At 37.9% G+C, this 25,437-nt stretch overlaps 2 protein-coding genes across 2 annotated transcripts; both read right to left on the minus strand.

Moving 5' to 3' along the window:
• Positions 1-1,678: 1,678 nt before the first annotated feature.
• On the minus strand, positions 1,679-3,398 carry bsx (brain-specific homeobox; the record flags this gene model as incomplete). Its single annotated transcript, XM_079449188.1, has 3 exons — positions 1,679-2,401; positions 2,516-2,706; positions 3,146-3,398. The coding sequence occupies 3 exons, from the start codon at positions 3,396-3,398 to the stop codon at positions 2,159-2,161; spliced, it is 687 nt and encodes a 228-aa protein (XP_079305314.1). The 3' UTR covers positions 1,679-2,158.
• A 1,711-nt stretch (positions 3,399-5,109) lies between these two features.
• Positions 5,110-10,116, minus strand: lim2.1 (lens intrinsic membrane protein 2.1). Its single transcript, XM_079449270.1, has 5 exons — positions 9,179-10,116; positions 6,787-6,981; positions 6,281-6,430; positions 5,893-6,027; positions 5,110-5,668 (listed from the first exon to the last, which is right to left on the minus strand). Exons 2-5 carry the CDS (start codon positions 6,959-6,961, stop codon positions 5,607-5,609), a joined length of 522 nt encoding a protein of 173 aa, XP_079305396.1. The 5' UTR covers positions 6,962-6,981; positions 9,179-10,116; the 3' UTR covers positions 5,110-5,606.
• Positions 10,117-25,437: the final 15,321 nt, after the last annotated feature.

Raw genomic sequence — 25,437 nt, forward strand, 5'->3', positions numbered from 1 at the left:
CCCCAAACAATTTTTAGATGTAAAGAAGTCTTGAATGAAACGCGGTAGGGTTTTGTTGCAGAGCTTTGCATTATCCTGCTATTATTTTCTCCTCGTTTCAATAGGTCTGTGCACGAGAGCGCCGATCTCTTCAAGCACACCTGGATGCACCGTTAACCCAGCGTAACGTGCCTCTTTCCGTCAGTTCCCGGCTATTAGTCTGATTATATCCACTTTCGCCTGCCCCTTTCTTTCACGGAGAGAAAAAATAGGTCAAATAAGGATGACTCTTTGAAGGCTCCCTTATTAGGGACCGCAAACTTGTTTTCTGTATTTTAAAGTGATAATTTCCCCCCTAAAACAAGCTCAAGCACCTATTTCTTTAATGGAAGCTTTAGATCGTTATCAAAGAGCTATTTAGTCCTATGTAATATTTTAATTAGATTATAGCCTCTATTTAACCCATCATGTCTGCTTTGATACTCGCTGTTTTCAACGTTACGCCTCAGAGGCGAGGCTAATAAATGCTGGACCTTTTGAATTAATGAGAAATGCTGCCTTTCCAGACCGAATCTCTTTGCATCTTTTTTTTCTCTTTCCTGCCATTGAAATCAGTTAATTGAAGGGGTCTCTCTCAACCACACATGAAGGAGGTTGAATTAGCATCCCTTTTTACGGGTTGGGAGACCGAGGAAGGCTTTGATCTGCGGGACAGTGCTGGGGAAGGCGGAAGGCCCCTGAAAATGAGCTGATGGCTCTGCTATTAGAGCGACATGCAGATGCGTCCATGTGTTGCAAAACGCTTAATCTTTTAATTGATCACCTTCCGCACGGCCTATTCTCTTCGCGTGTTTTATATTGGACGGCTTAATCAGAATCACGTTTTGAAAACGAGATGAATTGCTTTTCAAAGGGTGGAAGTGTGCCACACACCCGGTGAAGTAAAACAACAAGGCTTATTACAAGGTCTTATCTTGCGCATTTCCCGCATTGGTAAATTTAGATTTTTAAAAATTCCTAGGCTGCTTCACAATATGTTTCGGATAAACTATAATCAATATACATCAGCCCCAACAACAGTGTAAAACAAGTTATGGAAATCGCGTAAATGCTAAGCTACGGTGTTCAATCTTTTATATAAAGGCCACATTATAAGTTCAAGTTTAAATTAATGTACGAAAACAATTCCAACAAAGCCACCCATGCCTAAACATGTACATTAAAGTTACTGCCACCCAGTTTCAAAGAAAACATTATTTATTCTACGAAAATTAATATTGTTACGCAGTTTGGGTGAATATTGGCTTAATTAAAAATATATATTTAAATTAAGAACAATATAAAATAGTACAAAAGCAAAGAGCAGAGCTATATAATAAAATATTTGGTAGTTTATATGCAAATGTATAGCCTAAGTCTGACGCAAATAGCTTGTACTGGGACATCAGTCATTTTCAAAGAGCTCATATTATTTGTCGTTATTTATGTTGTGGCTAATTATGACTGTATTCGTTTCTGTTATTTAGCAAACGACATTATTATTATTCGAATTACAATTATTTTAGTATAAGCATAACAATTCTAAATTGTGAAAACCATAAATGTGCGTGGCAGAACTCCTTAATAATTTTGAACTCTCAAAGCAATAAAACCTGTAGACCTAAGACATAAATGAAATAAAACAAGGCACAGCGGATTAATTTAAGAATCGTCTTAGATATTTTACTCAATGTACATAGTTTATATACATTATTTGATTTTACAAATGACAAGTCACAGTTTTAGGTTTGATAAATATGTCAGTCCACATCATGCCAATATCATCGTCCTGCGAAAGTGCTAAAAATGTGAAACTAAAATTGGAATGGAAATTCTTTTTAATGATTATTTAACAAGTGTTATCATAACTCTATTTACAAATTGTCAGTACATTACGTACCATTCGTTTCACATTTACAAATATGGTCAGAGGATTCGGTCACAAAGCCAGACTGTTGTGGTCAATAATAATAATAAATACACATGCTTAATTGTTTTAAGCTGTGTCCGGAGATTTCCTAAGCGCTTGAACAATTTAATATATGTTATTTTCAAATTAATAATAGAAAATGTATGTAATTTCCTATCTAAAAGATTTTAATTAATTTGTACATTTTTCATTAAATGAGATTTAACAATACTAGAGTAAATGTTCAGGAGAGCAAATGTCATCCTCAATATCGACATCATCTTCATTTTCATCCAGCGTGTATCTGTCCGGACTCATGCCGTTTTTACCGTCTTCTGTGCTTTTCTCGTGCATTTCACTGTCGCTCGTGGTGTCCAGCGATCGGTCTACATCGTTCGGATTTTTCTGCTCGTCTTGTGTTTTCCTCAGCAGTTTTTTATGCTTCATCCTTCGGTTTTGAAACCACGTCTTTACCTGCGCAATGTAAATAATTTATAAGCCTTGACGAAACCTTCGTTTTCATTTAGCCCACATTAAATTCAGCAGTTTATTTCTTAGGTAATACATTAAATTTAACCTTAGTTTTACCTGTGTTTCCGATAGACTAAGCGCCGTAGCCAGTTCCACGCGCTCAGGTGTGGAGAGATACCTCTGGACCTCAAATCGTTTCTCGAGTCCGGATAACTGTGAGTCTGAGAACACTGTTCTTGCCTTTCTGCGTCTGCAATGTTTCCCTGGTAATTCTGGGTGATGCTGAAATAACGCAGGCATCTGCATTCCTTTTGGAAATGTAAAAACAACTTTTAAATGATTGTTTAATATCATGCATTTATTGAAAGCAATCTGCGTGTAAGATTGATGTAAAAATGTAAAAACATGAAAAATAAATAAGAAAATCACTTAAATACTGTTTTCTCGAGACTGTATTATTAATAGGAGTTGAAAGGTTTGACATTCTATTATTAGACATTCTAATAAATAAAATATCAAACACAAAATCTATAAGGATTTTCCTATATCCTTGTATAATTTTCCCCTAACAGTGTAAAATGTGTAGGCCTGCGTATACTGTTCATGTTAGTCTGGTGATTTGTTTGCATGTTTCCATCGCCGTATTATACATCCACATTTTATATACAATGTCAAACCGTTCCTCTAATTTCTATATATGCTATTTACATTAAACCAAATACGCAAATTCAGATGAAAGCTACTTACCAGAAGTAAAAAAGTAAGGATGATGTTCAGGTTTGTGTAGCGGATGATGCGGATGAGGAGCCAGTATCGGTGTAGGCATGAGAGGATATCCATATTCTAAAAGAGGCATCCGGGACGCCAGGGAGTTTGAAAAGGGCGACGTAAACATATCTCGCAAAGGTTTAGGTTTATGTAGTAAAATGTCTTCAATAAAGAACGACGTTGACCTTTGAGCCGGCATCTGCGGGACCGGAGATGTGTAGTTCAGATTCATTTCAAAACTTTTCTTCAAAACCACAGGCAAAGCGTTCAGACCGCGAGGCGTTTGCTGCTTACTGTCGGTGCCGTAAATCAAAATTGCTCAGTTTGTCACAGTCTTCAGGACCTTTAAAGCAGAAACGTAATCTCTTTGGCAACCTGTACACGCTGTTACAGGTGCATTACTATTTATTTGGGGGGAGACTGACAGCAACAAATCAGGAAGTAGATTAGCAGGCAGCCAATAGCGCGACGGCTGGGCGGAGGATTGAATTAGTTCTTTATGGATTAATTATGCAGGCGGCGCGGTCGCTCCCCGTGGTGCTGAAAAAGCCTCGCGACAAGGCTCCTGTCTTTACAATAGTCACTCAGACATAAGCCTGCACTTTCACTGTGCAGTGACTTGAAAGACGTGTGGACTGGTCAAGACGCTTAACAAAGGGCTAACCTTGCTTGAATTTATATGAAGAATTCAGCCCGATAAACATATTGTACGATTGCGTCATTTACAACGGAGCTGCGCCTTAAAATCGTTACGTTTTAATTTGTAGGCCCTATTTAACACAGCCATACAAGTCACTCGAAACAACCCCAAAAGTAAACAAAGCTAAATGGCCAAACAAGCGTTTATGGAGCAACAGTTTCTGACGCTTTAAACAGGTTTAATGACAAATCATAAAAATTCCGAGGGAATCATTTGTTTTGATGGATCGACTGTGGTTGTTCTTTCCTGCTCTTAGCTTAGGCCAACTTCATTGGTGAGGGAACGTGTAGCTGTTTTATTTTTTATTATTTGATTTTACGTCGTAGGGCAACAGGGCCTCTATGAAATGGGATTTAATTGTAGATATTGAAATCTGCGAGGATACAAGTGTGCTTCAGTTCTGTCTCAGCTGATGGAGCGGTAATTTGTTGATATCGTGTTGTCATCACATCTGCAATCACGGGGCTAATGGTAAAAGTGTTTCATTATTGGCAGAAGTCTTGCTGCAATGCTATTAGGTAATTAGGTTGGATGTTAGAGCGGAAGTAGTAATCCTCGACCGCAGGATTTCCATTTGATCAGATTGGTAATTTAATCACCGTATTAAATTGGTCATGAAAATACATTATTCTTGCAAAATGTGGAATATGGCTTCATTACTGTTCGTGTGCTTTTACAAGATCTCCCAAAGTATAATAAACTGAAATGACTGATTTTTGAATAAATTGCTATTTATTTAATGAGCATCGTTGAGCTGTGGATTAGTCGCCTATAAAAAGGAAAATATACAGCATGAGATTTATTAAATGAAAAAGTAGAGCTAAATTGAAAAAAAATATGTTCATTTGAATATAACGTGACCAATTTTGTCTGCCTAAAACAAAATCATCCAGTTTGTTTTTTGTTCTTTACTTTCTTAACTCGACAAAGTATCTCCACTCAACGATGTAATGTGACTTTGGAGCAGTGTAATTGAAACCAGTTATTGACAGACACCTGCGCCCCACACTTACAAGTTGCTTTTATGGCAAAAGTAAATGTACTAATGGTGATGGAATCGCCTTTACTTTAGAAGTCGAAAGAATCCGCGCACAGAGGCAGTTAAGCAGCTTTTAATAGCCATTTAATCAAGTGAAATTGGGAGACAGCACGCCACTGCGTCTGATTTAAGCGGCGCGTTTCTTTAAGAGGCTTGTGGCATTAGCGCCTGCACCTTATATATTGAGAGAGAAAGAGCAATTTACCTGCAAGAGCAGTTTATTGTTTAATGTAAGAAGAAAATGTGTTTGGGTATGTGAAAAGCTGTTTTATCGCTTTGCTTGCCCCATTTTTAAACCATTGGACCATTTTAAGACTGGCCTAAGCGTTTAAACGAAATAATATTACTAACTATGCTACATTTATTATATGCTGCTGGTACTAAAAAACTTTTTCTATATTGAGAAAGTTACCATTTCAATGTTTTAGTTATAATAATTAGACAGCAAGATGGAAAGAAAATAGAAAATTGATATTGATAGTGATGTTTTTGCAAGTAATGCTCAGACAGCGGCACAGTGTTTAATTGAACAATATATGTTCTAAACATTATGTAGGCCTATTTCAATGGCATAAAATACATTAATGCATAGTTATATTGTCAAATTTTTTATTTAAAATTTGATTTGCTCTTTTTTCATGACCTCGGGTTGTTTTGTAGTAAAATGGCAGCCAGCATTGAATGTAATAATGGCCTTTCTTCTAGTGAGGATTTGGCCTTCTGGGGCATTCATGCATCCGGTATGCACATATGTAGAAAATGCCTGAATGAACAGAGGAAATAATCTTATAAATGAAGTGATTTAGTCAATTGCATATCATGATAACACATGTTTTTGTTGGTGTACAAGATAATCAAATAGCATGCATAAGTATGTGGTAAATTAAAATGTTGTCTACTTTGTTTTTTAAATATCATACAAAGACATATAAATAAGATGAATGATTTAGATGTGCTGTTTTTAATTCGAAATAAATTGATCATTACCTGAAAAGAAAGTGAGCACAACAGACACCCAGCCAATGATATAGGACCAGGAAAACCTCCAGTTACCATAGCGTTTACCATAGTAATTTATTGTAACTCCAGTGTAAACAGCCATGGCCAGAAATACAAAAAAGCCTTGTGGGGCAAAATTGAATAAAGTTAAATTATATTTATCATTATATTTTTAAACATTTAACATTAGAGTGTCCATGATTTACACATTGCAATTTAATAACAATTTATTTATCACTTTACATGTAACTTGTTAAAATCACTCTGTAAACATTATATTGAACGTCATATTTCATATGATCTTAAAACGCTATTTGTATATGCTATAAATGTTAGAACCTTTTAAAATAAATATAAAAGGAAAAAAACAACTTACATGAGATAAAGAACAGAATGCCTGCAGCAAAGGTTTTATCAAACCTGTCAAAGGAGGAGTAATGGATAAAAGCCATAACACCGACGATGATGCCAATAAAGCAGGCCAACAGAGACAAGATCATGAATGCTCGTGTAGCATCCCAGTATGCTGAAAATACATACACAAAAACAAGTCAGAAGGTCAATAGCTCATGAAAATTTATTGTAAATTCGTTGTAAATGCAGGGCTGTGATATAACGGCTAAAATCTTTGTGTTTAATTTAAAAGAAAAGAAAAGAAAGTAAGGAATTCGCCAAAGGTTCAGAGTTCTTTGTCGTCCTAGCAAATGATGCAATAAAGCACACATTCAGATGTGCCTTTGATGGTATTTACATATATTAATATCCATAAATAAGTCACATTTTCATCTTGCCAATTGCAAATGAGGAAAAACGAACGTCCAGTTGCCTGGGGTTCTCCTTTTTTGCTAGACATTGTAAACTCTGTAGGATCGGAAATCTCACCAATGCTGTCTGTGTGTGTGAAGCATTTTCCAGGCATGCAGTATCTCCACAGCCCCTGGTGCATGTAGTTGTTTGAATGACGGTACTGCATCCAATAATCTGTTGCTGTGGAAACAATCAGGAGTATATTGCCCACTCCTGCACAGAACAGCCCTCCTCCCATGAAGCTGTACATTCTGCACCTATACTGACAGACTAAAAACAATGCATACATTTTTAAGGCCACATATACAAGCATAGGACACGTGCATTAATGCACACGCACACATAAAGGTCAGGTTTGAGCTAGCATCAAGAGACTGGTGTCGTAGATACCTCTCAGTAGCCCAGAGCTTCACTCGGAGACATGTAAGTGTCTGTAATTGCATTGTAATGAACACATTACTTCCTCTGAGTGAGCTTGAGAGGCCAGTATCAGACAACTTCTCTCTCTCTCTCTTGCTCTCTCTTTCTCTTTCGTCTTTTCAGGGTTAGGCTAACAGGGCTTTCATGTGAACTGGATAGACAAGATTGCAGCTAAGGCAATCCAGAAGACAATGCTTATTTTGAAATAGGAAGTTATGGCAAATTTTGATGTTACAATTTAGCCTGTCGACTGTGTGACTGGTTCATTTTGTATATTTAAATTTTGTTTGCTATAGGGCATGAATGACTTTACCTACTCAGATTATCTAGAATGAATAGATGGAAATTGGATAAGTGAATTATATGGAATCCTATAGACACACAGAGAGAAATGGGATGGAGGACAGCCTGGCAGAGACACCTATTGAGTAGTATTCAGTAGAGGGCGCCACATAGTTTTCACCTCTCTAATTGGTTAAAATATCAGTTTCATGCATAGGCAAGTGAGCATTGTTAACTGAAAATGTGAGCTATGTCTAGAATACACAGCAGTGAAGACTTAAAAAATGAAAACATATAAAATCATGACCTTATTCAAAACATACATCTTCCAAATTAATATAAAAATGTATTTATTCAAAATATTTTAACTATTTATTTATTCCCCCCCCCACATTGTTGTTTTTATGGCCTTTTGAAATATAATTAATACATACTTTGGTAACAATTCACATTAAGGTACCCTTTATAAAGCATTCATAAATGTGTTCATCAATGATAAATAAGTCATCCACAAATGCATTATGAAGAAGTTATAACTGCATGAATAAAAAGAGCGATTCTAACGAAATACCTGCCAAATAGTGAGACATGTTTAACTCACATGTTATAAATGTATTTATTCATCTTTTATTTGACTCGAAACAGATTCATTATTATCTTGATGTTATTTGCAATATTAGCTGTCAGACTGGACACTGTGGGGTGTTATGTTGTTTTTCTTATACCTGCTCACTATTTGTCAGGTATTTCGTTAGAATCGTCCTTTTTAATTATGCAGTTATAACTGCTTTATAATGCATTTGTTAAATACTTATTAATCATAAATGCACACATTTATAAATGCTTCATAAAGGGTACCTTAATGTAAAGTGTTATCCATACTTTATTAAAGTTCACTTCCATGATCCACTTAAAACTTTTAAATAATTCAAAATAGCACAGTTGAGTCTTGAATATTCTTACGTTCATACTTTTCTTATCTACTTCAAGTATTTTGTTTAGACACTTTAAGTAAATTTGAGTACAGCAAGTAGTACAGTGCACTTTGTTTACCTGGGATGATTGTAATATTAATGATTATTGATATTGTGTTAATGTTACACATATGATAATATCATATTTGGCCTAGTGTCAATTCTTGGTTGACACTTTAACATGATAGGTGGCGATTTAGCATCCAATTAAACATTTTGCATTAAGAACCACAATGTGGACAAACTCTGTCTCTCGCTTGAATATTGAGTGTGATTCAGAAAACAAAATTAATTTCACTGATGCCGTTATTTATTTATTCCTGCAAGGATTTCAATATATCACCGTTTTATCTTTATTGTAAATTAATTATTCCTTGACAGTTTTCTCCTGAAATTTTTATATTGTGTTAGACAGTAAACATACACACTAGACAAATAGTTTTAACTAATGGTTAAAAATACGGGCAAAGCCAACCATAGAAAATGTCCATATTTAACCCAACCATTGGTAGAAACAACACAGCATTTTTTATGTTTTTATTTAACACAGATTTCTGAGCAGATAGATATCCGAGTTAACATTGCGTTATTGAATTTTATTTGTTGAATTTGACAATTGTTAAATTTCAGATGCAGATATTTGTGTAGTCATTACATTCTAAGTTTTCTATATTTTGAATCAAGAATTGCCGAAAACACTAAACTAGCTAAAAACAAACCTGTCATCATTAAAGCTTAACTATACCAACAAATTAGACGATATTCTAGGAGTAAAAAGTAGTCACACTTACCTTTATCAACCCCCTTGACGAAGTCTAAATAAAATACACCAGGACCCTATAATGGCTGTACAGGAAGCTTTCCAGGAGCTTTTAGCACTAGCGTTCAACGGATGAATAGAGAGAACAGGAGAAAGGCCATGCGTTGCACCAAAACAAAAGAAGACCGAAATACAGCCAATCAGCTATGGCTAGTTTTGTGATTTTGGAATCTGCTGAAGAAACAGAACTGATCTACAGAACCTGATGACTGGAGGTTTTCTATTGAGTGGGAGCCACTAACCTCCCTATAGTTGGAAAGAGACAGAGCGGAAAATCTATAGCTGATGAACAAACAATTAGATTTGCAGGACAAACTTTGAATTTTTCTGCTTTAAACTTTTATGTTCTGCTTTAAATGTGTGCAACTGTGACCTGTCCTGTGAAGACCTAACCACATACGTTGATGTTCAGCTCATATTTAAACTATTAATATGGCCTCAAGGGGCTCTTAGCAGAGCATGTGGCCTAAAATCATTCTAAAAACAATCCAAAACTGGGCCACGTGTTATGGCATTCATCACTTTGGCAAAAAGCATCTGGTAAATGAATAAATGTTCTCTCATGAGGCAGACAAACAGATTAACTATTTTACTGTTCGTTTCCAAGGCTTTCCACATTATTATTCAACCTACTAAAAACCTCAGATTCCCTCCAGTCTCCAGGGAATGCATACCATTTCATTCTAACTTACAACCGACCTATTGAGAATTAGCTTAGGTTTGCTTTGTTGGCCCTTATGTGTGTTAGAGTTGTTTTCTCCTCCAGAAGGGTTCCTCTCGCATCTCCCGCACATGGTCCCGAAGATGAAAGGCTCACAGTGGATCCATTACCTGCATTAGAGCAAGTTGCTCTGACCAATTGACGACTACAAAATGCAACAGGAAAGGGTTTTTTTCAAAGATGTGAGTGCCGTACTTACGTCTAACTTCATTTTTATAGACCACCGCCTATTTTGTTCCATTTCAACTGAGGCAGCAGAGGGGCATTTGATATCATCCTGAGCTATCAAAGTGGACAATATGTCTCAGTGCGAGAAGAGCATTTCTGCTTCCAATGCAGCTGGCTTTTCAGAGGACGAGTTTGTTATGACACATGTGTATTAAAGCAAACATTAATGATAACAAATGTCTAGCTACTTTGTGGATGCAGAGGAGAAAGAATATGCCAAAAAGGCATTGGGAGGATTCTCACAGGCTTTGTGTTGCAGTTACATGCAGTTGAATGGAAAATAACAAAATTGTAATGTTGATGTAGATAGTAATGTTGATCTAGATAGATAGATAGATAGATAGATAGATAGATAGATAGGTAGGTAGGTAGGTAGGTAGGTAGGTAGGTAGGTAGGTAGGTAGGTAGGTAGGTAGGTAGGTAGGTAGGTAGGTAGGTTGGTTGGTTGGTTGGTTGGTTGGTTGGTTGGTTGGTAGGTAGGTAGGTAGGTAGGTAGGTTGGTTGGTAGGTAGGTAGGTAGGTAGGTAGGTAGGTAGGTAGGTAGGTAGGTAGGTAGGTAGGTAGGTTGGTTGGTAGGTAGGTAGGTAGGTAGGTAGGTAGGTAGGTAGGTAGGTAGTGAGGTAGGTAGGTAGGTAGGTAGGTAGGTAGGTAGGTAGGTAGGTAGGTAGGTAGGTAGGTAGGTAGGTAGGTAGGTAGGTAGGTAGGTAGGTAGGTAGGTAGATAGATAGATAGATAGATAGATAGATAGATAGATAGATAGATAGATAGATAGATAGATAGATAGATAGATAGATAGATAGATAGATAGATAGATAGATAGATAGATAGATAGATAGATAGATAGATAGATAGATAGATAGATAGATAGATAGATAGATAGATAGATAGATAGATAGATAGATAGATAGATAGATAGATAGATAGATAGATAGATAGATAGATAGATAGATAGATAGATAGATAGATAGATAGATAGATAGATAGATAGATCTCTAAAATCTCTCGTGGTTTATTGTTATGGCAAAGGAAATCATTTATTTTTCAGTGTCTCCCTTTCAGTGGCTTGCCCTTTCTTAATGGCCCAACACAAAAAACAGTTTCAGCTCTGACCCCTTAACATAATGCACACTGCCTGAGAAATGTCTTTGAATCCTTTAAGCTGCCAGGCGCATCCCCTTAAATGCCTAAATCAACTCTTTAGAATTTAATTTCGCAGCCCACGGTTGGCTAATTTGTACGGCAAGTGCTTTCAACATTTTCCCGGCATTTAAGCGACTGCCTTAATCAAAAGAGCATGCGGACGATTCTCCCTCCCCTGCCTGCTCGACTGCACCGAGTATGGAATAAAACCCTTCCACTTAACCACTTAGATGAATATATCAAGAAACTAATTTGTCATTTTAATTGCGTGATTTGAAGAGACGCTGCCTCGCTTTGCCTCTTCCATTTTGGTAGCTTTTCAATGTGAGGCGCACATTAGATTGATCCATGAAAGACAGCAAAAATCACAACATTTATGTCTTTTCATTTTGCCGTAATTAGATAATTGAAATTCCTCTGTCTCTGGACTTTCGTAAAGCACGAACAGCGTGTGAACACATGGTGATTTTTTCTCTAGGTTGTTTTTTTCTAGTTACTTTTTCCCTCTTTTCTAGTTTGGTTTGTTTTTCTCCCCCTTTTTTCTCCTGAATCCAGAAATAGCACAGTGCATGTCCATTTTGTTGAGATTTACCGGCCTCATTAAGTGATTGCTAGCCGAAATGACAGGGCACCTTTCTCTTGATACACTCCGAGAACCCCGGCTGCCTCGCATTAAGGACACATTACTCGAGACCATTTTCATCCAGCTGCAAGGATATCCATTAAGGTGGCTCACAACCCAAAATTTTTCCATTTTCTCTCTCACTAAACTTGACTTCACATATTTTTCCCTGCTCTGTTTTGTCATTTGCAGCCACAAATTATATCAGAGCGAGGCTATCTCTCTCAATGTTTTCCCTCCTGCCAGAGCAATTTACCGTGACCGATTCTGAAGTGTCAAAATGGACACATCATTAGAGCTAACTATGACTGATGGATGCTTCCTCAGAAATTCTCTTTAGGGTCTGCCAAGTTTTCAGTTCTGGAGAGAGAGGCGATGTTCCAAATGGACACCTCAGGATTTTGTGTACAGTAGGCGTGCCAAACCAGGTTATAAACAAAACTTGTGATGTGAACAGATGTGAAGAGTAACGTATCATGTACTGAGTTTGCAATAGTTGCACTGATTTATCATGGTTTTTTTTGCAATTTTTTAGAGCGTTGTAAATATGTTCGGAGAGATCGCTGCTAGTTGTTACATTTTTCCGTTTTTATGACAAAGTTCAGTTCAGGTTTAGTTAACACAGCAAAAGTTTACCAAACTCACTCTTAAAAGTCCTGAGATTTAGGGGTCACTTTGGTTATTTTTGAGCGGGTTTTTTTACATAAAGTGTAGCTTGAAAACAGAACTGACAGTCATATTTTACAGCTACGTGCACCAAGCATGGTTTGTACGTATACTTATCAGAATATACAACACAATCTCATGGCAATTTGTAACAATTTGGATGGTTGCTTTTTCAAATGAATGTGTATAATCTCATTTGTCTATTTTGGTCTATTTTGCACCATTATTGTTAGGTGTAGGTTCGGGGTTAGGAGTGGCTTGGTCTTCATAAATGCTATTTAAAAATAATTGTAAATTTTTCGCATGATTCACCTTGAGTGAACTAGTGCTGTCACGATATCAGATTTACCTATAGATTGCCAAAAATTTTACTATAATGATACTAACGCGGTATCTATTGGAATTTTTTAATAGATAAATTATGCTATCAGTTCTGTTATGACCAAAAATATTTGACTATACTGAAAATATAAACGCAAAAGTTTAAATGGCTTAATTATGAACAATATGATTATATGTGTAGTATAAACATGACATTGATAATCATTGATTTAAGGATTTTAATATCACGGTTATTGACAAAACTAGTATACTATAACACTAGTATATAGTATATACTAGTATATTCATAATAATATGAATTCTTATAAATTAGCCTCTTCGTTAAATAGTTGGAAAAGCTGGGAATATGCACTACAAAGCAATATTTCAAGCAGACATCATTCCGGTGTTATTCAACTGCTACCTCATCTTTGTAAGTTTAGAATCCAAATCAAATAAAGGCCATTTTGCTTCCCAAGAGAACAACAAACAGATGCTTTCAAACACGTGAACAAATTTGAAAGATTCAACGCGGGCGTTTGGCAACACAATTACCTTAAGAGCCGCCTCTGCTCTGAGCACGCTCCCCGTCGCGTTGACATTCTCATTGCGCTTTACCCATTAATTCTGCTATTGTTGTTCCTGAGGTCTCATGGGGTCCTGCGAGGGGCTCAATAAGTAGCGCTTAACCAACCTCCTATGTCCATTCAGCTTCAGTTAACCCAGGCTCAAACCCAAGGCACGTTCCTGCCCCCGGTCAAAAGCCTTTATCACCCTGTAATAGTACGAGTCAATCACACATCGCAAATCAGAGGCAGATGCAGATCGACCTCACCCAGACTCATTTTGCATTACAAGGGCGTGAAGGCACAAGCGCCCAACATTGACCCTCGTTGGTGGAGACATGTTGCTAATTAAGTTCTCACTGATCATTTGACCCCTGTAAGTGAGCAAGAAGAAAAAAGACACTGGCCTCATTTGACAGCAAAAGAGTGGAGAGTAAACCAGAGAGATGCTGTGACTCAAGGCTTCTAGCCTCACACTGGAAGGCCTTTCAGCTGGCATCACGCAAAGGCGGATGACCTTTCTTTCAGCTAATGCTCAACGCCACGCAGAGTCATTGCTTTAAAAGCACTCCCTTGCTGAGAGAAGGAAAAATGCATGGCACAGGTTCTCATGAAAATGTATCCGCTAATAAAGCATTCAAACATTTATGGAGAGAATCGGAGCACGGCGGATGTCAATAGCTTTTTCTGAGCGCATCGATTTTATTTCGCCTGAATGAATTGCTCTTGATGAGAAATACACAAATCAACACTTTCATGAATTTGGGGATAATGCTAAACAAAAAAGGTCCAAATAGCAATAGGCTAGTGTTGTAATGTAAAACCCTATGAGCGTGAAATGCTATTCAAAATTATAAACAAACAATGGCACTCTGACTGGTTTGGTCAGCATTGTTTGTGGCCCTGCTCAGTGTCACATAAAACTCAAAGTGAGCACACTTCAAGTTAATTCAGAGTGGTGTGATCTAATTCGTCCCTCAGTTCCACTTTTGTTCACGTCAGAAAAGAGAGGTCTTCACGGGTCAGTAGAAACACCTCAGTGAAAGCCTTGGGTTTGTGTGACCTTCTCTTTATTTCAATCTCTGTGTAACCATGTTCTTCTCAACACCTAAGACCTCTCCATTCAGCCCCTGCTGTCAGCAGGACTGAGCCTCACGTTGGGAAGATCATGCGAGGTCAGTGAGAAACTGCCACGGGACACGCCAGCTTGGTTAGCTGCTCACTACCACGTACTGGCAACATAGTGCCCTGACGAAGTCTTATGTTATTTGGTCTCTGTGCCCATCTGAACCTCAGGTAGAGAAATGGATATCACAGTCAAAGATGAAAACAGGCCTTTTAGCAGTTGATGATTAGTCATCTTGTGTCTTCCACCAAGGCTCAATCATTCTCAGTTCGTTAAATCATGTCATTGCATTGCTTCACTGTTATGGGTGACACACTACCAGAGACATTACAGAACAACAAAACAATCAGGGTTATTTTCAAGCCAAAAATCAGGTCGACAAAGGGACAAACACAGTCTTTGAGTTTAAATTTAAATGTATTGTTTCAGCCCCAAATGCTGTGTTGTTTTGACCTAACAGTTGGGATTATCCCTTTTGAGCCAACCATGGGTTAAAAAGAACCCAGCATTTTATAGAGTCGTGGCCTTAGGAAATGTAGCCTATATTGTCCAGACATTGCTTCTTACGATTTGCCTTTGCACCAGTGATGTTAGGTTTGGGGGCGGGGCTTCAGTATTGCTTTTTCCTACTAATCATACAGTTTTTTTACAAATTGCATTGTGCAAATTCCTACAAATTAGTTACCTTGTAAAATAGTTAAAAAAGTCTAGTGAAAAGTGAGAAATATGAAATTATGAGTATACTTTGACATAAACTGGGATTATTATCATTATAATTAATTATAATTCACTCAATTTTGATAATAGATATATCTCATATTCACTCAAAAAATGCCGTCTTTTTTACAAAAAACTAAAGGGTGTTGGGACAAAAAGAGTGAACCCAGACGTTAACTCAGAAAAGACAATACCCATTATAATAAATGTGTGTGTGTGTGTTCCAGCTTTAAATATGCAACTTAATAATAATAAGCCCAAATAATAAATAAATTCACTGATGGATTGCCTAACACTGATGATGCCTAACTTATTCTCCATTTGTAAGCGTAACCTACTGTTAGTGGCTAATTAAGAGCCCATTTTCCACTAATCTACAATCCAAGTCTCTGTCAGCCACAGAAGGACTGCTGCTACAGCACAAATGTGCCACTTTACCATGAGTCCAAGCCAACAGACATTAATTAGACTGTTCATAGAGCAATCTCTTATCACCCCCTCACAAACCTCTCTGAGTCACATGGTCTGCACTTCCTTATTACACACCCATTGACTCTCTGTTCAATAGTGGAGAAAAATTCTGTTCAACTTCTTAATGGACTCTGAATGAGGGGTCATTTACAAATGATGACTGCATTATTAAATTGAAGTGCCTACATGGAAGTTTAAATGTAAGTGGAAGTGCATTTTAACCTGTCATTTGGAGATGCTTTTCAGCCCATTGAGGTTAGGGTCATACAGCCCTTGTCGCTAAAAATCTCCCTGGATACCAAGGGTTACCCTGTCATTCTGCTTTATTGTAAATTGAGGAATTAAACAAAGATAAGGAATCTCTGGTCATTATTCCTACAAGCTCAGTACATTAAAAGTCTATCAGGGATAAACAAGAGTAAAAATAGCTTCTATTGAAAGCAAGCATGACGTAGCTACAGTCAAAGTATAGCTTGAATTACAAGAGGTCTATACTGAAACATAAATATAGAGATATAAATGCTTTATTTACCCAAGGCTCAACACATATTTGTTCATTCCTCATATAGATGTATTTCGTTTTACTCTGTACTATATACTTTAAATCACGATGTGGCGATTAAAGCACTTCAAAATCGACAGGGAGGAGAATTTTGCCAGTGGTAAATGCACAAGGGTGGAAGTTTCTTGCAGCCCTATTGAGCTACTCAGCACGGCTTTAAAGGCAGATAATGAAGAAATGGAAAATGGAGCACAAATTGACCCTTTCACAGCGTGCTCCAAACATTTGTATGGGTACCTGCGGAGGCCATCCCACTTCCCATCAATAAAATAATTTAAGAACACATTATACTCCTTTAAAAGGTCCCATTTGTCTGACCAGGTGATTTTTAAAAGAGGCTTCGGATTAGAGACACCCTGCCTCAGGTACTTTTAAATCAGAACACAATCAATATGACTTAGCAGAAGCTTTGCTTAAATGAATATTATAAAAGGAATGCAGGTGATTTCGCTTGAATTTCCCCCTTTTCAATAGAAGAAAAGAGTGGGAATAGATTTTTTTCAGAAATATTTTATTTATTTGGTATACGGAAAACCTTGCTGGTTTTTTGTAATGTTCCACACAGAAATCTTCCATTATAATCATTCAGTCACCCATTAACGGGACATGGCAGTAAAACATTGTCAGAGAAAGACAGAGAGAGAAAGAGAGAGAGAGAGAGAGAGAGAGAGAGAGATTGTTTCACACAAATGTAAACAATTTACTCTATACATGGTTTCATCGGACACATGAAGTTAACTCCTCGTCTGTCTTTGTAGATTGTTTGTTAGTGGCTAATAATATAACTGTAACAAGCTCTCCTGAATGGTCAGCCACACCCCCTCCATCAGCAGCTTCTCCCAGATTCAACCGTTCACTTACCCCGGACTATTGACTCTCACGGACTACATTTCCCATCATCCTTTGCACCCGATGATCCAGAACCCATGCAGGTCGATCAAAATGTCTCGTGAGGAACGAGCCCGCCGTTTCAACTAATGGCTTTGTTTGTATTGTGGAGGAGTGGGCCATATAATAGCCACCTGTCCAGTATGACAACACCTCGTCCTATGGTGAGTTTACAACCCGCAACCTCCTTTTGTCTCCCCCATATTAATGTTATAGTAACTACCCCTCATTTGTCTGTTCCAGCTAAAGTCCTTATATATTCAGGTACTGCTGGAAACTGTATATTTCATGCCTTGTTAAATACCCTAAAACTACGTTGTAAACTGAACTCTCAGAACTTATGTATTCACAACATCCTGGGACAACCATTGGGTAGAGGTCAAGTCCCTTCAAGTAGGGGATCTCCACGAGGAAACCATCTCCTTCTGGGTTCTGGAGGGATTGACTTCAGACATCCTCCTGGGTCGCCCCTGGTTGAAACTTCATCAACCCTACATGGACTGGAGTACCAGCAAAGTTATGGGTTGCCAGAGGATATCGTTTCGGACAGGGGCTCCCGGTTCCCTTGGTCGGGGATCCTTCTACGGTGCCAGCCGTGGACCACTGGTTTCGGGAAAGCGAGAGGGTATGGGTCACCTGCAGCTGAGTCCCAAGTACATTGGTCCCTTTCCCATTCTGCACCAGGTTAACCCGGTCACTTATCGTCTGCAACTCTGAGTGGAAGCCATCCTCGACTCCATGCCACGAGGAGGTCGTACGGACCCGAGGAACTATCGTGGGTGGTACGCGAGGATATTCTGGATCCCTCTCTTTTCACAGATTCCCATGACTCTCCCATGGCTGTCCTCGTTGACCTGTAAGGTCCTTTGGAGTGTGGCATCCTTCTGTCCTGTGTGTAGAGCTACAATAACAATTTGTATTTTATTACATTTTTATTTATATTTTATTGTATTAAATAAACAATTTGTTGAATGGGTTGTCGCATTTAAATTTAGCTCAGTAACCCTTCCTCTTCCGTTAACCCAAAGTAATACTGGCTAGACATACTTTTAATTTGCTACAGCTAATGTATTTACTTATTTCTTTCGTTTTTTAATAATCTACAGGGAATCTGTTCTTTGCGGCTGTGTACAGGAAGTTAATTCTGGGCCACAAAGGCGTGCATGCACAGTAACGTTTGCTTATGTTATTCTATAGACCACTTCGGATGATTTTAACAACACTTCCTGTTTCAGTTCTTTGACACTAGACAAACGTTTGAACAAAAAACAACCAACAGAATATTTATAACCAATTTAAAGTGTTAAACTAATATCTTATATTATTTATATATATAAGATGAATAAAAACTGAAAGTGTTCTATAGGTATAAGACAACAGAGCGTAAATTACTGATTTTTCTCAAAGTTTTTTACAATATCATCTCAAATTGAATTATATATGTGTCTATATTTCTATGTATGAGACATTATTTATTTCAAACGTTCTGGATCATAAAACAGGCAAATAATACAAGAAACTAAAAAAGGCAACCAAATTAAAGATAAATGCACATCAATAGCTTATTTTTCATTCTGCATGTGATTCTGACAGGTGGTCGGGTTTGGAAGTGTGTATTAGTGTGTATATACGTGAGCTAGTGTGTACGTCCAGGGCAGGGCTCTGGGCTCGGCTACGCACTAATGATTTGGCATGTTAGTGAGTGTGTTGGGCCTAATCAGACAGAGGGCCACGGTAATGGAGAGAATACAAGTGGAATCACAGAAACACACACGGCGACAGGGTGACGGTAATACAACTAATTCCTCGTCTGTATCAGCTGCCGCGCAGAACAAAATGGGGTCAAGAAAAGGTGCAGGCAGCTTCAAATGAACAGCTGTTCTCCGCTAACAGCGCCGAGCGGTAAGATGCTGGCGTGCCGAAGCACCGGCTACAGGCCCTCCCTCCCACATCAATGCAAAAGTATGTATGTTTAAATAAGGCCAGGACCTCTGCATATCTCGTCAATTCCATACTTAATCATTTCTGACGCCTGCCCATCACCAGGTATGAGCCTGGAAACACTCAATATAGGCCGACAAATGATATGCAGTCAGACTTGGTAGATTGCTTTTCGTTGCCCATGTTGTTTGTTGGGGAGGGAAGGTTAGATCAGCAATTGCCTATTACGTGGCTCCTCGTAGGCAAATAAGGAACCGGTCTGTGCATAGGACAATCCTGAAAGAGGGATGTGATATTGACGTCCTAGCAATCATAAGACAGATAGACTTTAATGGAGTAATGAAACTGTGGTTGCAAGATCCAAAAGAACAATGCGGCCCATGGCATGCAACTGTTTTATATCAGTGGTGGCCCTATTCTTGAAATCGCTCACTGCACAAATTCGTATGCTTTGTACTGATATTGCAGTTATGATATGTACAGAGGGCTGAGAAGGATGAAGCAATACATTCTTCCATTCCCATGTACCATATTTGTCTCGAAACAGAAGACAAAAAGGTATCGCACATCTAATTTCTTTCACTTGTTGGTGAGCACAGAGCCCCCTTACATATAACTTGTCAATAGTATATAGATTTTCCATAGCGTACAGCAAACTTGACCCTTTCTGTTGGTAAATCAATTAGACGCAGCGCGCCACTTAACGCAGACGCGCTCTCAATGCATATCACCAGTAAAGCCCCATGCAAATATGATGCAAGACCGGGATGCATTAAGCCCTCCCCATCGTGCGCAATAATGGATTAAAGTCCGCAGTCGCTCCGCAGTTTGCCAGTCAATGTTCTTTATTTTCAGCATCAACCCAATTTCATCTTCTTCGCCTGCCTTTGGAAGCAGTCGATTTGCCGTCAATTGCCATCTCAGGCAGCGGCATTAATGCGCGCCCACAAAAGGATGACACACCGCATTATCACCTCACTTGCTTTCAAATTAGAGTGGACCGCTGCCTCCGCGCAGCTTGTGACTGGTTAACACTATCAGCTATTTGTTGTGATTGGCCCTAATTCGTGGTGTCTAAAGATTTCATCAGGCATTTGATGAGTGAAATAAACCACTGCCCACAGGGAAATTGCTCTGATTAATAGAATTAGACATCGGAGGGGAATCGATACGAGAGAGGCGCTCACATGGGGATGGACCGAGCTGCCCATCATTGCGCCTGGACTGCCCAGTACATGGCACTTTCGCATTAACAGGGTCCGTGTAAGAGTTAAAGTTATAGTTCGCCGAAATATAATAAAAAAACTCACGTTGTTCAGGCCTACTCACCATCGTGCCATCCCGATTGCACATGCGCCTTTTGGAGACGCGCTATTTTGGATACACGTAAATAAAGTACGTGGGTCTGTTTGTCGTCGTCTATGGAAAGGGATGGAGTGTGTGTAACATTATTTTCGCAAACAAACCCTTTATGAAACCTGGGATTAGCAGTCGATTAGCAGTTGTGGTAAATTGTTTGACCATATGGACCTGTTGGATGTGGATGACTTCAATGGCCTGTCCCTCTTTGGAGAAAGCACTACAGATACGGAATACTCATCTATCTGGGTAGCCTATATTTTGATTTAAGAAGCGGTCCGTTCCGCCTCCCTATACTTTTAAGCACTTAGAGTGCACTTAAAGGGACATCACTCCCTCTGCGCACCTCCGCCACCGGCCGCACCGCCCCATCACCCCCTTTGTGTCCGATTCCGCTCCTTTACATAAGGGCTTCTGTCGGCCGGTGACTTGCTCGAACCGCTCCATCCATATGATTCAGCCATTACCAGCGGGCTATCAGGAACATCTAGTGTCCTTGTTGAGAGGGGGATAGAAATAAACCCAGGCGCACTCTCTGTGGACGCTCATAATGCATCTATTCACTCTTTAATTCTCTTCCCATCTGCTTTCCCCAGATGCCTGTTGCCGAGATAGAACAGCTCATAAAAATGTAAATGAATTCTATTAGATGTAAGTGCTTGTTTGTAAATATAAGTCTATTTGGCGTCACTGGTGTCAATTAGGTAGCGTGGCGCATTCTTCTGCAGATGTTAAAGTCAACTCACGATTTATTCAAATACACGCTGTTTTGTAGACGGGGCGCAGTCCTTTGGGTGCCGTGACACAATTGTTTCTCTTGTTTAAATAACAGTCCTCCGTAATAGGCCTACGATTATTTGGAACAATTTTGAATAGCCCAATTATATGCCATTAAAGTGATTAATCGTTATAAATATCTGTTTGTTCTGAACGTTTATCAAAATGTAAAATCAAAGTAAACATCTATCAATGTGTCGTATCAAATCATAAATCGGCTATTCGAGGAAAACGCGGTTTATTTGGGAATTACCACTAGCATAACAGATATCAAAAGTGTGCCCACTTGTGGCAGTAAATGGTAACATGTTTAAGCTTTAAGTTTTCGTTAATTCTTTAATAACATTAGTTAATGAATTTGTATAATACAGAAAAACGGTCTCTTTCGATTATTTCATTCTTTTATCTTATATATTCCATCCGTTTCATATTGCTCATTAACAGCAGTGAGATTAAATTGAAGGGGAACACTAGAAAAAGACTTTTCTAAAAGACAGATTCCTCTTTTTTACTATGCATTTCTTTGATCTGTTCATCAATTTTCAGTTCTGGGACATAATCCACTATTCTATATGTAAGGGATAATCCCCAGGTAGCCGTGCATTTAAAGGGTTTTAATGCAAGTAGGGGAGGCCAAGAACCACCTGCCGCAAAGTCCATTAAAAGCTTTAGTGCACGGCTAGCTGTGAATTATCTCGCTTATACCATTTGCTAAATTAAAGCTGTTATTGATGTTTACAGTGTATTTTTTGATCAGATAAGATTATTTTTCAAAACAAATTGATAGAACGGCCTGCTGCACAACTTCCAGACAATCAGAATCCAGCATTTAAACAGACTATGGTATAATTTTTGTCCTTTGAAAACAAAACTATTTAGATTTTTCTCCATGGTAGTCTAGTCAATGATGTTCCAGAACTGAAAATTGCTAACATTCTTCTAAATATATTTCGTTGTGTTCGTCGGAACCGAGTAAATTATACAGGTTTGAAATAACCTGAAGGTGAGTAAATTATGAAATCATTTTAATTTTTGAGTGAACTGCTCCTTTAATTAATCTTAATTCTTTCAAGGATTTTTTAAGCATCTAAAAGCAAATCTGTTCCTGTTTTATAGAGTATAGCATATCAAGCACAAAGGTAATTAAATCTATGATTTTTATATTAAAATAAACAATATGAGAAATCCATGTCTCTCAAAGAAGAAAAAACAAATTGCTTATTTATAGGTTTTTCTCTCTTAAGAAGTGATTTGGGGCTCTCAGTTTATTTCATGTCCATGTAACTGATAACTGCTCAAACATCCAATGGATTTTTGCACTAGGCACAATGTGTTACATTACAGTGTCATGAAGACACTGGCCTCTAGTGGTCATGACAGACGCTCAGTTTTTCCAAGCCTTATGTCAATCAGAATTTGATTAAACCTTTAAATTCTTAAACATAAAATGCTAAACATAAAAAATATTCATACATACATTTTTCCTAGCCTGCAGCTTAGAATAATATCAAAAACATGATTCCTTTAATGATCAGTTCATTATGTGCCTGGCCACAGATTGGACAGCTTCCTCAATACGTCTCCATCCTAGACATGCAGGCTCCTGGAAATCTAGACCTCTCACCCCCCAGCTGTCTCTCTTTTTGTGTATCCCTCCTTAGAATAAGTCTTTCTAAATCAACCTCTGTCTGTATCTAGACCTCTCACCCACTTCCCACTAAATGAAGCTGCAAAATCTCTTGTCCAATATCTAAAAGACATTGGCTTTTGAGTAGAGGTTAGAATTCGCCATGTCCACTGTGCTAATCTGGAATTAATGGGTAAAATCAGCAAAGGGTTGCATTGTAGGATACAGCGGAAAGTACTTTGGAATAGAAACGGTTTAGGAAGAAAAGTGAGTATGAGTTAATCACTACAGATTTGTTCCTCTCACTTTCATCTTTATGAGATCCGGAGCTGTACAGTCTAATGGTCTTTACAGCTAACACACACACACACACACACACACACACACACACTGGAGATCTAATGAATGAATCTAATGAGCAAGGTAAAAAAGACTTTGAGCTGCTTAGCTTTTGGTGTGTGATTATATCCGATTATTAAAGAGGACTCTTTTTCTGCTGTTTTTCCATTGAGTTAAAAACATACAGAGTGAAATATCTCGCAATAACTTCACATTGATTTATAAAAGAGCTCCTCTTTTCTTCAGCACAAGGATAAATCTGGTGCGGTCTGGGAATTATTCTTTGGAAGATATTATTATCAGCATCCCCGAGGAGACTCTTTCTATTTGTGAAGGAGCCAGATTTGGCGATGTAACATTGTTGAGAAAACATGACACCACTGCCACCTCTCCACTTCTTCTTCCTCTTGTTTTCTCTCAGTTGCCATCTAAGCAAAGGCACCCCGCTGCCTCAGAGAGATGGACTCAGCATGATATCAGTCAAACAAAAACTTTAAAGCCTTCCTTCTGCACACATACACACACGCCACTAGATACTAAATCTTGTATTAAATCTTTACGCCGCTAAATAGTCTGACAGAAGTACTGCACGCCCTCTGAGTTCTGGGATCTCTTCTGTGTCATCCACTTAGCCCTGTGATTGCTGTGTTTGTTAGAAAATAATTTAACTACACAGCCAATAGCGCCCAAACACTGCTGTTTCAGACAAATCGCATTTGACCAATTGCATGATTTTTCTATCATTGGCATTTGATTTATATGAATGAAAAAACCATGCACGTGTAATGATTAAATTAGAAAGTTTGTTTTGTACATTTTGTATTGTTTTTCTTATTGGATTTGTATATTTGTGTTCATTTTGGGCAACGTTTTAGATAAATCATAAAATGTCACATATCTGGACACCACCTGTCAAAATGTGCAAACTTTTTGTTGAGCTTTTTTTGTAAATTATAATAAATGCATAAAGGGTCACCTATACAATCCAACACACTTATATATTTTCTTAGTGATATGGTCGAGCATGGTCTAAATATACAGTTGCTGATAGCAACGTTCATGGGCCTCCAAATTTAATAAAGCATCTGCCAAATGCCTAAATGCAAATGTAATAGCTGAAAAACTTAATTTTCTATAGCATGTAAGGTACCAAGATTTACAGCAGATGGCGCTAACGTACTATAAAATATAATGCAAAACGTGTCATATGTGCAGGATTATAGACATATGCCACAAACACAGAATGTATTTGAAAGTTACTTTTTATTATTTCTTTTCTTTCTTCTATTCGTTATAAATGATTGTCCTTTTTATCAACATTATAAAACAGGTGTGTTATTTAAAATGTATGAGCTGTCTAAACCAAACGTCTGACGTCCATCTACACATACAGGGTTATTTTATAAGCGTATGCCACAGAAAATGTATTTGATACTTATTTATCATTTCATTATAATCGACTGTCATTATTATCATGAATAGTACAATACAGTTCTGTGTGTAAAATGCACTTTTAAGCGAAAAAAAATATTTTTCATTCTCTCCTTTGCTTTGCAGCTTTAATCCTCCTAGAAGCATGGCCTAGAAACAGTACGGTTTAGCGTAGGGGTCTTCAATGTTTTCGGGGCACGGACCCCTTAGATGAGAGATGCATGCAGCAGGGACCCTCTTATACTAAATGTGTAAATCAAAGCTAATTAACCCTTATTGTTATAACACTATTATGTTAAGACATTACATTAGCACTATTATTCATGTTATTGTTGCACTGTACATACACTTTTTCTGTGTATTATTAATATAGATTGTTTGATTATTTTAAGGGATTTTCAGCATCATACATTTTCATTTTACCGTGAGATGGACAATTTACTTCTCCTGAACCTCAGTTTTTAGTAAGGCTTCAAATGTATTATGTAAATGTGTATTTCTGTTCCCAGAATGCTTTGCACGAGGCTGTTATTTTCTAATTGTTTTCTGAAAAGATAATAAATATAAATAGTTATAGAAAAACCGATAAAATAAGCCTCATGCAAAGCATTCTGGGAACCAGAAATACACATAAAACATTTTATTTTCTAATTTTGGTTCCCAGAAGGATTTGCATGAGGTTGTTTATTTATAGTTTTTTTCTGCAAGGATAAAGACTTGTTAGTGTT

Source organism: Barbatula barbatula, assembly GCF_947034865.1.
Source record: "Barbatula barbatula genome assembly, chromosome: 24".
Taxonomy (NCBI): Eukaryota; Metazoa; Chordata; class Actinopteri; order Cypriniformes; family Nemacheilidae; genus Barbatula; species Barbatula barbatula.